The sequence below is a fragment of the Sinocyclocheilus anshuiensis genome, unplaced genomic scaffold (assembly GCF_001515605.1).
Source record: "Sinocyclocheilus anshuiensis isolate Anshui unplaced genomic scaffold, SAMN03320099.WGS_v1.1 scaffold1746, whole genome shotgun sequence".
Classification (NCBI taxonomy): Eukaryota; Metazoa; Chordata; class Actinopteri; order Cypriniformes; family Cyprinidae; genus Sinocyclocheilus; species Sinocyclocheilus anshuiensis.
The window spans coordinates 367,236-382,431 of NW_015545562.1; the positions used below are offsets into that span (position 1 = coordinate 367,236).

At 34.4% G+C, this 15,196-nt stretch overlaps 2 protein-coding genes across 3 annotated transcripts in view; both read left to right on the forward strand.

The window, feature by feature from the left end:
• Positions 1-10,671, forward strand: part of LOC107698348 (tumor necrosis factor receptor superfamily member 21-like) — a 29,887-nt gene extending 19,216 nt beyond the window's left edge. The window contains exons 4-6 of one of the 2 annotated variants that reach the window (XM_016499306.1): positions 1,382-1,647; positions 8,047-8,260; positions 9,553-10,671. In XM_016499306.1, coding sequence (XP_016354792.1) covers positions 1,382-1,647; positions 8,047-8,260; positions 9,553-9,782 — 710 coding nt within the window. In that variant the 3' untranslated portion in view covers positions 9,783-10,671. The remainder of the gene's footprint in view (positions 1-1,381; positions 1,648-8,046; positions 8,261-9,552) is intronic. The other variant, XM_016499307.1, reaches the window with a different exon arrangement.
• A 1,460-nt stretch (positions 10,672-12,131) lies between these two features.
• Positions 12,132-14,785, forward strand: LOC107698324 (tumor necrosis factor receptor superfamily member 21-like). The gene is made up of 2 exons (XM_016499283.1): positions 12,132-12,374; positions 13,667-14,785. Exons 1-2 carry the CDS (start codon positions 12,179-12,181, stop codon positions 13,894-13,896), a joined length of 426 nt encoding a protein of 141 aa, XP_016354769.1. The 5' UTR covers positions 12,132-12,178; the 3' UTR covers positions 13,897-14,785.
• Positions 14,786-15,196: the final 411 nt, after the last annotated feature.

Sequence of the window (15,196 nt, forward strand, 5' to 3'; positions counted from 1 at the left end):
GTAAAAAAAACATGCACAGACAAATCCAAATTAAACCCTGCGGCTCGTGACGACACATTGATGTCCTAAGACACGAAACGATCGGTTTGTGCCAGAAACCGAACAGTATTTATATCATATTTTACCTCAAATACAACACTATGTCCAACTGTCTTTGGGCGCGCGCACGGCATCCGGTGCGTGAGGTGTACGCGCTCTGGCGTAGTTCATCTATAAACAGAAATGTTATTAAAATAAAAAATTATTAAAATAAATAAATCAGAAAGGAAAATAAATGAATATAAAATAATATATTTGATTAAAATAATTAATAGTTAAATAAACAAAAACTATTGCTTAAAAATAAATAACATTTAAATAATTAATTAAAATAAATATTTAGTCATTTACTTATTTAAAAAAGAAATAATCAGTAAATAAATAACTAAATGAGCAAAAACAATTGAAAATAATAAAATTGTTAAAAGTAAATAAATACATTTTGATTTAAATAAATAATACAGCTGACAGTATAGTACTACTGTACATTTTATGCAGAAAAATGTAATGTAACAATCAAAACAATATTTAGCAAATATGTTACATGTATCTTTTTTCATTTTATTAAAATAAATTGTATTAAAATAAAAAAAATGATTTAAATAAATAAAAAAAAGAAAATAAATGAATATAAAATGAAAATAAATAATAAATAAATATATCTGATAAAATAAATAACGAATAGCTAAATAAGAAAAACTATTGCTTAAAATAATTAATTAAATATAAATATTTAGTCATGTACTTATTTCTATAATAAATAATCAATAATTAAATAAGCAAAAACTATTGAAAAACATATTTTGGGGGTCTGTGGATTTTGTAAATAAAATATAATATTATAAAAATAGATTTTATTATTAACATTTTTTTTTTTTAAAGTTTTTTATAAATGGTTTACATTATATAGTAATAAGTGTTTGTATTGTTGTATATTAGCAAACATCAAACCTGTCCTGTCATGGTCAAGCCACAAGCTGCTGCATTAGTCAGGCCACAATAATGGATCAAGTGTATATAGTTGTCACGTTGCACACACACGAGGGACGAGGAGACGCTGGAGAATATGTTGAAAGGACTTTATTTGCACCAAGGGAGACGAACACAGGAAGACGTTCACAGGAAGACGTTCAATGCATCCTTGCTGAATAAAAGTATTAATAAAAAAATTTAAAAACACACACATACTGCCTCTATACTTCAACATATGACTTGCTGCACTGTAATATATCAGTACAGGTTGTCAAAGGTAATTCCTTGGGAGTGTTGTACTGTACTTGTTGAGGTTCAAACTACAGTTTACAGAAGAAAAACATGATTGAGCTTTCCTCTCATTTTCTAGGTGTTGACATCCTGAAGCTTGTGGCAGCACAGATTGGCAGTCAGTGGATTGACATGTATAAGTCTCTGGCCAGTGCCAGCGAGCGAGAGGTGGCCGCCTTTTCCAAGGGCTACTCAGCTGATCACGAGAGGGCATACGCTGCTCTGCAGCACTGGACCATACGCGACAGCGATGCCAACCTGGCAAAGCTGATTAATGCCCTTCACCGCCAACGCCGCATTGACGTGGTGGACAAGATACGTAGTGTCATGGAAGACAATCCTCAGGTGAGCGACTAGGTTTTAGGTTGATGAATGATGTTTTGCAAAAATAAATGTTTTCAGTTACAGCTGTCATTTTCAGCTGGTCATGTGTCTGGAACATGGTGGCATCCATTAGGCCAGGGATCCTGGCAATGCAAAAAAATTTTCAAATAAATAAATAATACAAAATATATTCATCTAAATAAACAAATACATTTAGTTAAAATAAAAAATAAAAATAATTCAAATAAAACCAAATGGATTAAAATGAATAATAAATTATTATATTTAATTAAAAGAAATAATAAATAACTAAATAAACAAAATTGTATTAGATTGACTGTATTTACTGTACATTTACTGTATTTAATACAAAAATTTATTAAATTAACATTTAAATAAATAAATAAATTGATCAAATACATTTTTATTTTTCTACTTATTTGTTAAATAAATAATCAGTAAATAAACTAAATAAGCAAAATAATTAAATTGATAAGTAAATGAATACATTTTGATTTAAATAAATAAGGCATCAAACAGCACAGTACTACTGTACATTTTATGTAGAACTAAATATTTAGCAAATATTTTCCACATATTTATCTTATTCATTTTATCACAGTGTTAATTGGGTCTTGGGTCTTTAATAATATATGACTGCCTTTTAAATTTTAGGATGGGAATACATTTTAGGACATGAGGGTAATCATATTTTGGGGTTTGTGTGTTTTTTTAAATAAAAAAAAAAAAAATGTTTTTATTAATAAAATAATAAAAATATGATTTGGTTTACACTATACTGTATAGTCTAAGTGTTTGTATTGTTGTATATTAGCAAACATCAAACCTGTCCTGTCATGGTCAAGCCACAAGCTGCTGCATTAGTCAGGCCACAATAATGGATCAAGTGTATATAGTTGTCACGTTGCACACACACGAGGGACGAGGAGACGCTGGAGAATATGTTGAAAGGACTTTATTTGCACCAAGGGAGACGAACACAGGAAGACGTTCACAGGAAGACGTTCACAGGAAGACGTTCAAAAATGAACTAAACTAATCAGGACAGGAACAGGAAACTAACCAAATAAGGGCATGGGAAGGCACATGGGGAGCAGGACACACACAAAACATGGAACAGAGTCTGACAATAGTCTTACATAACACACACACCCCAGGTCTAATAACACTCTACTTGGATAATACGTGCGCAGAAGAGTAAACAAACCACGGGAGTGCATTGTGACTCCTGGCTGCATCCTATTGAGCTGCATTACTAATGACAAAAGCCTGACAGGCTACCGGAGATGGAGGATCAGTCATCAACTTTCATTTTAGAGTTTACAGCCTTTCCTGTGTGCAGATTTTATAAAGGCCACTTTATTTACTCTGTCCTTGTCTCAAGGTCACAGCAAATGGTGAAGTTAAGGCTTTTGTACTCATTTTGATGCCACTGATATGACCAAGATAAAGTGAGATAAAACTCTCAGAATTATTTATATGTCTGCCTGTCAATGCCACCTCATAATCACCTAATTGCCAGTGCTGGTGTTGACTTTCACTGAATGTTTGCCTGTAAAGGTAGAGCAAAGTCATCTCTCTGCGGAGCACATCCTGTTCAATGTTTTAAAGCAGTCCTCATACGTTCACTTCATTCGTCCTCATGTTTTGTTTATAAATCTGTATGTTTAAATAAATAGTTCACCTATAGATTAACATTAAAAAAGATATTATAAAAATATGATTATTATAAAACTATATATATTCATAGGACATGTAAGTTATCAATAACAGCTAACCAACGTTGCCAGTGACATGTAGTTTAAATTATGCTAAATTTGCAACCTTATTATTTGGAACCCTGCTATACACTTTACTTTACTTTACTTTACTTTACCTATTTAATTTGATGTTGATTGCTAGAAAACTAAGTCCCTGGTCACCATTCACTTTTATTGTATGGAATAAGAAGTATGATCATTTTGTCTGATTCCTTTTGTGAATTAGTAAATATTATAAAATATTAATATTTTTAATTGATAGGATACATAAGTTTATTAGTAACTAGTAACTAACCAACAATTGGTTCCAAACTGTCTTTCACAAGTGAAATTTAGTTGGATATACCCATTTTTCTCTACCTTGGAACCGAACAATCCATTATTTTATTTTATTTTATTTTATTTTATTATTTTATTTTATTTTATTTTATGAGAGAATTATTTTATTTTATTTTATTTATTTTATTTTATTTTTATTTATTTATTTTTTTAAATTATATTATATATTTTATTTTTATTTTTTTAACAACATGAGGGTGAGTAAATAATGACAGGACTTTTATTTTTGTGGTGAACATTCCTTTAAAAGATGGAACTTTTAAACCATGGAAAGTGACATTTAAATGGGCTTTGTCAGGGCATTCTCTCTTTCTCTGAGCAAAAACACAAATGGTGCTTACAAGATCTGATATTTACGGTGGCCGAGAGAGCTCAACGCGCTGCAAATAGAAAAAAAACACCTGCAAATTAAGAAAACAACTTCATCAATTGAACAACACACACTGCAAATGCTCACAACACAACCAAATAACGAAACGCACTGCAAATACTCACAACACAACCAAACAAAGAAACGCGCTGCAAATAAAATTCTTTATTTGGTTGTGTTGTGAGCATTTGCGGCGCGTTTCTTTATTTGTTTGCGTTATGAGCATTTGCAGCACCTGCTGTCAAACTGATGAAGATGTTTTCTTGATTTGCTGGTGCTTTTTCTATTTGCATGTGTTTTCTGAAGTTGCAGCGCGTTGAGCTCTCTTGGCCACTGTAGATATTGAATTAGCAATGCTGAATGAAAATGTTGCAGCAAAGAGGATGAAACATCATTATCATGACAGAGCGGCATTCATCAGAGCCACATGTTTGTAGATCAAATCACATGTATCCCATGCTCCACAGTGCCACAGCACGCATAACCTCCCGTCAGGAGAATGAATTGCACGTGGTAAGAAATAGAAAGACATTAGTATCAGATTAAATGAGTCTCAAAACCATTTGGACATTTGGATTTAGGTATGTTTCCTCCATGTTTACAAATGTCTGGGAAGTAAGGAAGTAAAATGCATAATTTCTTCAAATGTTTGATCTCTTGTACTTATATATATAATTTTATATACACTCAGATTTCTCCCGGAATCATATGTTATTAGTTCTTTTACTGCTTATAAACAGAATGACATGCACTTTTATGAGTTACAAGGGATACAAAGTCATACCACTTGGAGTCAGAATGCAAGTAAACCTCAGATAAGGGCCCTCAGAGGGTAAACACACCCAGTGCTTCACTTGTCATGGATGCCGGCCAAACAGCCCCAGAACTTTTAGACGCCGTCTGAAAGCCACCACCAGTCTGTCCCATGTTACTATTTATATAACGCCTTTTGACAGGTTTTCAAAACCATTGAGAAGAAACAAAGAACTTTTGTTTCCCTTGAAATCATTTTTTTAATGTATAATGTTGAAGTTCCACTACCAGGCTTTGTGTAGTCAGATGTGGACCATTCGCTGTGTGCTGTTACTGTAGGTGGTCTTGTTGAGTCTGGAGCAGTGTTAACTGCGGCTAATAAGATCAGTGTGGGAGTGACACACTTTCCACATCTGTGGCTTGTGTCCTGGTGGGTGATGGCACAGCGTTCATGGCGGCTCCCATGTTGTGGTTCCAGACGTTTGCCAACAGCTTGTTTGCTGGATATGAATAGAGAAGATATTTGGGTATACACCCATCCTCCTTCCTGCGACATGCAACTTGCCTGAACAGTAGACTGTGTGGTTAGAATAATGCGCTTGTTGATTTCATTGAGGCTGGACCTAGATGTGGAAGCCTCTAGTTTGTATTAGTCAGTTCTAATACAAGTGATATGGATTCAGCAATAATGTAATGTTGATATGCGTGCATTTACTGTATACTACTTAGGGGGTTAGGGGTTTTTGAAATAAATTAATACTTCTATTCAGCGAAGATGCATTAAATTGATGAAAAATGACAGTGAAGACTTACAAAAATGTCTCTTTGAAAAATGCTGTTCATGTGAATTTTGTTAATCAAAGAATCTATTTTTAAGAGACTTGTTCAGAGGCAAAAGCATCTAAGTGGCGTTTGAAATTTTGTTCTAAGATGAGTATTTTTATCAGGCTCTCTTTAATTTCCCTTTAATGGCAATGAATAGGTTCTTTCCATTGCCATCAAAGTGAAATAACCGAACATAAACATAGGAGCCTGATAAAAATGCTCATTTTAGAACAAAATTTCAAACGCCACTTAGAGGCTTTTGCATCTGAACTCTTCATATATAATTTCATGTGTATACCCAACGTTTTTGCATTGCAGTGTATATTTTATAGTACAGTTTAGTATATTAGTACAGTATATACTCTATATATATATATATATATATATATATATATATATATATATATACACACACACACATATATATATATATATATATATATATATATATATATAGGTAAACATTTATTTCACACAGTATGCATATACTATATACAATATAAAAAAAAATTTTTTTAATTATTAAAATGAGGCACATTTAAACATCAGTTGTCATTAGACTACTGTACAAATCTCATTCTCATTACTGTAATTTTCCTTCATATTACAGTAATTTTGTATGAAAACATGCCTAATTGGCATGAAAATAATGCCACATTGCCAAAAATCTAAATGATCCCTTTTTTGTTCATTTTTGGGGGCATAAAGCTTTTGCATTTGGATATAGACGGATAAACAATTTGCCAGCAATGCTCACCAGAGAGATGCATCTGTAATTGCTGCACTCATTCTGGCTTCCCTTGTAAAAAGCGGCTATTTTTGTATCTTGCATGTGCTGCGGCACACTTACTTCCTTCCTTTCGGCACTAATGCATGATTTCATAGACAGGGTGGAGCAGTGTTATCTGTTAGTTTATTTCCTACTGTTGTTGTGTGCCAAAATACAAGATTTCTGAAGTCAAAGAAAACTCACATCATTGCATAAATTTTGTGTATTAAATTTGGACAGTTAACTACCTGTTCAGTGAAATTACCAGATTTTCTTAGAAAAAACAAACACAATAGCATATAATTTCATGTGTATACCCAACGTTTTTGCATTGCAGTGTATATTTTATAGTACAGTTTAGTATATTAGTACAGTATATACTCTATATATATATATATATATATATATATTTATATATTGTAAAAAGCGGCTATTTTTGTATCTTGCATGTGCTGCGGCACACTTACTTCCTTCCTTTCGGCACTAATGCATGATTTCATAGACAGGGTGGAGCAGTGTTATCTGTTAGTTTATTTCCTACTGTTGTTGTGTGCCAAAATACAAGATTTCTGAAGTCAAAGAAAACTCACATCATTGCATAAATTTTGTGTATTAAATTTGGACAGTTAACTACCTGTTCAGTGAAATTACCAGATTTTCTTAGAAAAAACAAACACAATAGCACAATCAATGTAAAATTCCGTGTTCTGTAATGCTCCATTACTCATATATTATCTCGCTTGACCTCTTGTGTTGCCATTTTCCTGGTGGTGTCTTTGAGTTCAGAGTTGTTTTTCTCTGTGTGGGGTGGCTAATGAATGACTAAATGTGATCTCTCGCCGTGCCACTCAGAGTAATGGTCTGCTTTTTGTGGCATTGATTATTCACTGCTGATTCCAAGGGAAACTTTCCCGGAAATGGAGTGGTTTCCTTCCTCCCTATAATTTGGATGTTCCACTTCAGAAGTTTGAATACCTGCCCAGCCTATTATATGCTTCCTTGAATAGCTTATGTCAGGACTTCCCAATCTGGGAGTCACCAGAGCTTTCTTAGGAGTCACCAAGTCTATTTGATATTGACTGTACCGACTTCCTGTGAAGTGACTTGTTCTCGGAAATGCACCATTAATGTTCCAACAAACTGGCATAACAAGTATGCTTTGCGCACAGGGGGTTTTGTGACTGTAACACAGGCCATGTGCTCTGTGGGCAGTGAATTTCTGGCTGTACTGGATTTTTTTCATCTGTCCTCCCCTGACGCAAAGACTTAACAGGGACAGGACTCATGTGGGTGGTCCAGGGCTGCGAAGGCTGAACCCTTTGTGCTGACCTGGCTGTGAGCACATAGTGATACACTTGTAGAGCCCACACATTAATACAGTCATCGCTGTCTATCAGCAAAGACCCTCATTCTTTCAAATCCATTACTCGCGTAATAGTTGTTCCAAGAAAACTCTGTTTGTTCTGACAGGATACACTTGTGGGTTCAGAACGGTATGAAAAAGAATCTCTATAGAAATGTGTGCCAGAATGACGTTCTCATCGCTGTCATTAACATGTACTGTGACTCCTCTTTTGCCGTAGGTTGACCTGAACAAGCTAATGACGGCTGTGAATGTAAGCCATTGTCTGAGCCCCAGCCATAAGCCTTTCGAGTCGCCCGGTGTGGTGGTGGAGCAGTCCCCCATGGAGCGCACCAAAGGATTCTTCACCGACGAATCAGAGCCGCTGCTGCGCTGTGACTCCACTTCCAGCAAGGACTCTGCCCTCAGCCGGACAGGCTCTTTCATAACCAAAGGTAAACACACATGGATAAACACTAGGAAGAAAATCAGCTAGAAAAACACACTAATAAAAAATGAGTAGTAATAAACCTATAATGATATATAAAAATACAATATTTAATAAGTATTTTTATTATATTTCAGATGATCAAAATGTCACACTTTAAATTAAAATATAAAATTAAAATATAATGTAATTTATCATTTAAGTGCTCCGAATTCCTCCTTGTGATGTTTTGTTTCTGCATAGTATGTTGAACCATTTCAAATATTGTTACCTTTTTAATTGCTAGACAATATAGATAGATAGATAACAATTTCAATTCATGAATGTGTAATTAAATTAAAATGTAATTGTTTTTGCACCTTTCACGTGGTGAAAGGTATTGTAGTAGTATCTTACAATATATCGCCCCCTTGTGGATGCTTTACGTTTCTGCATTGTATGTTCAACCATTTCAAATCATGCAAATGTGACCCTGGACCACAAAACCAGTGGGTATATTTGTAGCAATAGCCAACAATTCAGTGTATGGGTCAAAATTATTGATTTTTTTTTTTTATGCCAAAAATCATTAGGATATTAAGTAAAGATCATGTTCCATGAAGATATTTTGTAAATTTCCTACCGTAAATGTATCAAAACTTAATTTTTGAGTACTACATCAGCTTTCAGATGATGTATAAATCTAAAAAAAAAAAAAAAGACCCTTATGACTGGTTTTGTGGTCCAAGGTCACAAATAATTTAAATCTAGAAATGTTACCTTTTTTGATTGCTAGGCCCTATAATACTTATGTATTAATTATGTATTAAATGCAATTTTGTAATTTTATTTTATATTAGTAAAATTTTGAAATAATAATACATAACAATAAACATGTATATTTTAAAATATTTAGTCTTATTAATATAAATATTATTCTGTTATCATAATTAATAAAAGTAATTAAGTAATACGATTCAACTTTAAATGACAATTAAGTGTCCTATATTGTTCAAGGAAAGATTTAAACAAGTTTGCCCAAACTAGAGTGTTTGCACTTTTAATGTGGTAAACGCAAATATGTTGCCCCATTGTGGATGCTTTATGTTCCACTGTTAAAATATGCCAACAATCATAAGAAATGCTATTTTTTTCTTCTTGAGCTGTGATTTTTTTCATCACACCATCTCTTATTAAATATGAAGCTTTTCTTTAAAATTTGCACTCTTCTTTTAGTATGATGTTATAAAGACTATAATGAATAATAAATCCTAAAATGTTTGTTTTATTAATGGCAACACTCAATCTTCTGTCCCACAGAGAAAAAGGACACAGTGCTGCGGCAGGTGCGTCTGGACCCCTGTGACCTGCAGCCCATCTTTGACGAGATGTTGCACATTCTCAACCCTGAGGAGCTCCATGTTATTGAGGAGATTCCGATGGCGGAGGACAAGCTGGACCGCTTGTTCGAGATAGCAGGGGTGAAGAGTCAAGAAGCAAGCCAGACGCTGCTCGACTCAGTCTACAGTCACTTGCCTGACCTTCTTTAGATCTTTACAACATCTCACTATTGTCAGCTACAGAAACAACGCGACGGACACACAGATGTGCGCTCACTCTGTTCCATTGTGTCATTTGGTGACATGCACGTAATATTAAAACCTCTGGAATGCTCAGACAGGAGTTTCTCTGCAATCGAAGCCGCTCCTTGCGCTAGAATTCACAGAGCGTGGATGAAGCGTTCTCTTGTTTGTGAGCTCTTGACTGGATACAGCTGGTGTCAGTGCTATAACCTCTCTAACTTGCAGCATTTTCTTGCACACACCTCAGCATGATGTCTAACTCAAAGCTATATGATGTCATTTATGAACCGTTTTTGTAAATTGTTAAATCAAGCATTTAGTCCTTTGATGTTATGTTAAAATGTGTGTTTTTTTGTATTACTACTTACAGATTAACGCATCCTAATCAGCAAGGTATTTTTGTTCCCTTTGTTTGTCTTTTTTATGTTCTCAAGTATTACCACTGTAGCTTTTTTAGATACTAATTTTGTGTTTTATGTGATTTCAAGGGCATTGAAAATCATTCCAACTGGTTATGATACAAATCATGACTGTGGATTATGTGCATTCACTATACAACTCTCAAAATAAGCTCCATTCCCATGTGCTTTTCCAATAAAAGAGGACAAAAAGCAAGTATGATCGCTAAGTAATTTCACAAAGGCTAGAGTACCACCAAGAGTCTATTTCACATTTAAATGTAGCATTTCAGTATTGATATTGCAGATGATGATATGTAGTACAGAGAGAATGTCTCTGTTGAACTCTTAAATCAAGTCACTCTGGTGCTAGATGTGAAACTATGGGATAGTGGTCGATTTTATCCCAATAACAGGGTGTTTATGGTCATTTGACCACTGAACTTTAAAAAAATAAAAAGTGGGGCAAGACAAAACAGCAGCTGTATTGACTCTCATGGATCTGAGGAAGAGTGTCAGATGAGCTGTTTGGAAACAAACAAGGACAGGATCATGGAGTGGAAAGCTAATATGTATTCTAATGGCTTTTAAAATGTAACACATGTAACCAATACATTTATTATTATTGATAATTATCATGTAATCTTGGAAATCAACAGATTAAAGTTTTTTGTCATAACTTGTGGTTGTATTCATGGTGTTTTCTTTTTTTTATATAAATAGTTTATTGTGAATCTTCTTTTTTGTTTTGTCCATGAGCTGCACTAATTTCTGAGTGACATAAAAATGCTTGAGATTCAAGTTTGTGGAGACATGCACATTTTATTTGAACATGTAAATCATTACATGTAAATCATTTCTATCTATCAATCTCAGGTAAGCCTATCAGATGCATGGTAACTATCTGACATGAAACCCTTGTTGCTGATATGAAACATATAACAGTGTTCTTCCTCATTCTTATTTTACTTTTGGACAATATGTTGCACATTCTCAACTCTGAGGAGCTCCATAGGAGCTCTTATTGAGGAGATCCCAATGGCGGAGGACAAGCTGGACCAGTTGTTCAAGATTGCAGGGTTGAAGAGTCAAGAAGCAAGCCAGACGCTACTTAATCTGCAGTCGGGGTGTAAAACTCAACCTGTGTTCGAAATCACCCCATATACCCTCATTCACTATTCCCTACATTAGTCCACTAATATAGTTTACTCTAGTTGAAGGACTGAATGAAAACAAGTGAGCAAATTCAGACTGGAAGGGCTGCCCATAGTTTGTGCTGGCTGTTTAATAATCTTTTGAAACTTAGCAAACTAGCTCTTGAAGTGTATCTCTTGTAGTAATGAAGAGATTTATCTTGAACTCTGAAACAAGCATGTATAAATCTTAATTAAACTATTTAATAATCAGTTAAAAATAAATTTATACCTGTGCGATATTACTGTACCCATATTGGACCAGCAGTCTGGAAAATGGATGGATGGATGATTTAGCTCTCACGCCGTCTTCTGGTGAGATGCGGAAATTCATTCCACACGACCCTCACGGTGCATTGTGAGTATTCTCTAGCCGTTGAGTGTACATCAGTTGAACACACCATAGATGTGTATAGGTAGATTCCACATTCGACAGCTCCAGACACTTCGACGCGTCTGTCATCTTGGAGCGGTCAATGTTTTGTCATTCACAATTAAAATCAATGAATTTCAAGATGGCACAACATTGCGCAGCATCTGGTTCTGGTTGTAAAAAAAAATCTTAAATTCATGAAGAAATTGGATAAACTTTTCACTGGTAAGAATGTGTTGATTTGTGTTTTAATATGTATTAACTCATAGCAAACATGGGGGGGGGGGGGGGGGATGAAAAAGAATCTCTATAGAAATGTGTGCCAGAATGACGTTCTCATCGCTGTCATTAACATGTACTGTGACTCCTCTTTTGCCGTAGGTTGACCTGAACAAGCTAATGACGGCTGTGAATGTAAGCCATTGTCTGAGCCCCAGCCATAAGCCTTTCGAGTCGCCCGGTGTGGTGGTGGAGCAGTCCCCCATGGAGCGCACCAAAGGATTCTTCACCGACGAATCAGAGCCGCTGCTGCGCTGTGACTCCACTTCCAGCAAGGACTCTGCCCTCAGCCGGACAGGCTCTTTCATAACCAAAGGTAAACACACATGGATAAACACTAGGAAGAAAATCAGCTAGAAAAACACACTAATAAAAAATGAGTAGTAATAAACCTATAATGATATATAAAAATACAATATTTAATAAGTATTTTTATTATATTTCAGATGATCAAAATGTCACACTTTAAATTAAAATATAAAATTAAAATATAATGTAATTTATCATTTAAGTGCTCCGAATTCCTCCTTGTGATGTTTTGTTTCTGCATAGTATGTTGAACCATTTCAAATATTGTTACCTTTTTAATTGCTAGACAATATAGATAGATAGATAACAATTTCAATTCATGAATGTGTAATTAAATTAAAATGTAATTGTTTTTGCACCTTTCACGTGGTGAAAGGTATTGTAGTAGTATCTTACAATATATCGCCCCCTTGTGGATGCTTTACGTTTCTGCATTGTATGTTCAACCATTTCAAATCATGCAAATGTGACCCTGGACCACAAAACCAGTGGGTATATTTGTAGCAATAGCCAACAATTCAGTGTATGGGTCAAAATTATTGATTTTTTTTTTTTATGCCAAAAATCATTAGGATATTAAGTAAAGATCATGTTCCATGAAGATATTTTGTAAATTTCCTACCGTAAATGTATCAAAACTTAATTTTTGAGTACTACATCAGCTTTCAGATGATGTATAAATCTAAAAAAAAAAAAAAAGACCCTTATGACTGGTTTTGTGGTCCAAGGTCACAAATAATTTAAATCTAGAAATGTTACCTTTTTTGATTGCTAGGCCCTATAATACTTATGTATTAATTATGTATTAAATGCAATTTTGTAATTTTATTTTATATTAGTAAAATTTTGAAATAATAATACATAACAATAAACATGTATATTTTAAAATATTTAGTCTTATTAATATAAATATTATTCTGTTATCATAATTAATAAAAGTAATTAAGTAATACGATTCAACTTTAAATGACAATTAAGTGTCCTATATTGTTCAAGGAAAGATTTAAACAAGTTTGCCCAAACTAGAGTGTTTGCACTTTTAATGTGGTAAACGCAAATATGTTGCCCCATTGTGGATGCTTTATGTTCCACTGTTAAAATATGCCAACAATCATAAGAAATGCTATTTTTTTCTTCTTGAGCTGTGATTTTTTTCATCACACCATCTCTTATTAAATATGAAGCTTTTCTTTAAAATTTGCACTCTTCTTTTAGTATGATGTTATAAAGACTATAATGAATAATAAATCCTAAAATGTTTGTTTTATTAATGGCAACACTCAATCTTCTGTCCCACAGAGAAAAAGGACACAGTGCTGCGGCAGGTGCGTCTGGACCCCTGTGACCTGCAGCCCATCTTTGACGAGATGTTGCACATTCTCAACCCTGAGGAGCTCCATGTTATTGAGGAGATTCCGATGGCGGAGGACAAGCTGGACCGCTTGTTCGAGATAGCAGGGGTGAAGAGTCAAGAAGCAAGCCAGACGCTGCTCGACTCAGTCTACAGTCACTTGCCTGACCTTCTTTAGATCTTTACAACATCTCACTATTGTCAGCTACAGAAACAACGCGACGGACACACAGATGTGCGCTCACTCTGTTCCATTGTGTCATTTGGTGACATGCACGTAATATTAAAACCTCTGGAATGCTCAGACAGGAGTTTCTCTGCAATCGAAGCCGCTCCTTGCGCTAGAATTCACAGAGCGTGGATGAAGCGTTCTCTTGTTTGTGAGCTCTTGACTGGATACAGCTGGTGTCAGTGCTATAACCTCTCTAACTTGCAGCATTTTCTTGCACACACCTCAGCATGATGTCTAACTCAAAGCTATATGATGTCATTTATGAACCGTTTTTGTAAATTGTTAAATCAAGCATTTAGTCCTTTGATGTTATGTTAAAATGTGTGTTTTTTTGTATTACTACTTACAGATTAACGCATCCTAATCAGCAAGGTATTTTTGTTCCCTTTGTTTGTCTTTTTTATGTTCTCAAGTATTACCACTGTAGCTTTTTTAGATACTAATTTTGTGTTTTATGTGATTTCAAGGGCATTGAAAATCATTCCAACTGGTTATGATACAAATCATGACTGTGGATTATGTGCATTCACTATACAACTCTCAAAATAAGCTCCATTCCCATGTGCTTTTCCAATAAAAGAGGACAAAAAGCAAGTATGATCGCTAAGTAATTTCACAAAGGCTAGAGTACCACCAAGAGTCTATTTCACATTTAAATGTAGCATTTCAGTATTGATATTGCAGATGATGATATGTAGTACAGAGAGAATGTCTCTGTTGAACTCTTAAATCAAGTCACTCTGGTGCTAGATGTGAAACTATGGGATAGTGGTCGATTTTATCCCAATAACAGGGTGTTTATGGTCATTTGACCACTGAACTTTAAAAAAATAAAAAGTGGGGCAAGACAAAACAGCAGCTGTATTGACTCTCATGGATCTGAGGAAGAGTGTCAGATGAGCTGTTTGGAAACAAACAAGGACAGGATCATGGAGTGGAAAGCTAATATGTATTCTAATGGCTTTTAAAATGTAACACATGTAACCAATACATTTATTATTATTGATAATTATCATGTAATCTTGGAAATCAACAGATTAAAGTTTTTTGTCATAACTTGTGGTTGTATTCATGGTGTTTTCTTTTTTTTATATAAATAGTTTATTGTGAATCTTCTTTTTTGTTTTGTCCATGAGCTGCACTAATTTCTGAGTGACATAAAAATGCTTGAGATTCAAGTTTGTGGAGACATGCACATTTTATTTGAACATGTAAATCATTACATGTAAATCATTTCTATCTATCA

Excerpts from the sequence above, each read along its gene's own strand:
- LOC107698324 (XM_016499283.1), top strand. The coding sequence starts at position 12,179 with ATGACGGCTGTGAATGTAAGCCATTGTCTGAGCCCCAGCCATAAGCCT. Across the intron at positions 12,375-13,666 it reads AGGCTCTTTCATAACCAAAG|AGAAAAAGGACACAGTGCTG; the intron begins GTAAACACACAT and ends TCTGTCCCACAG.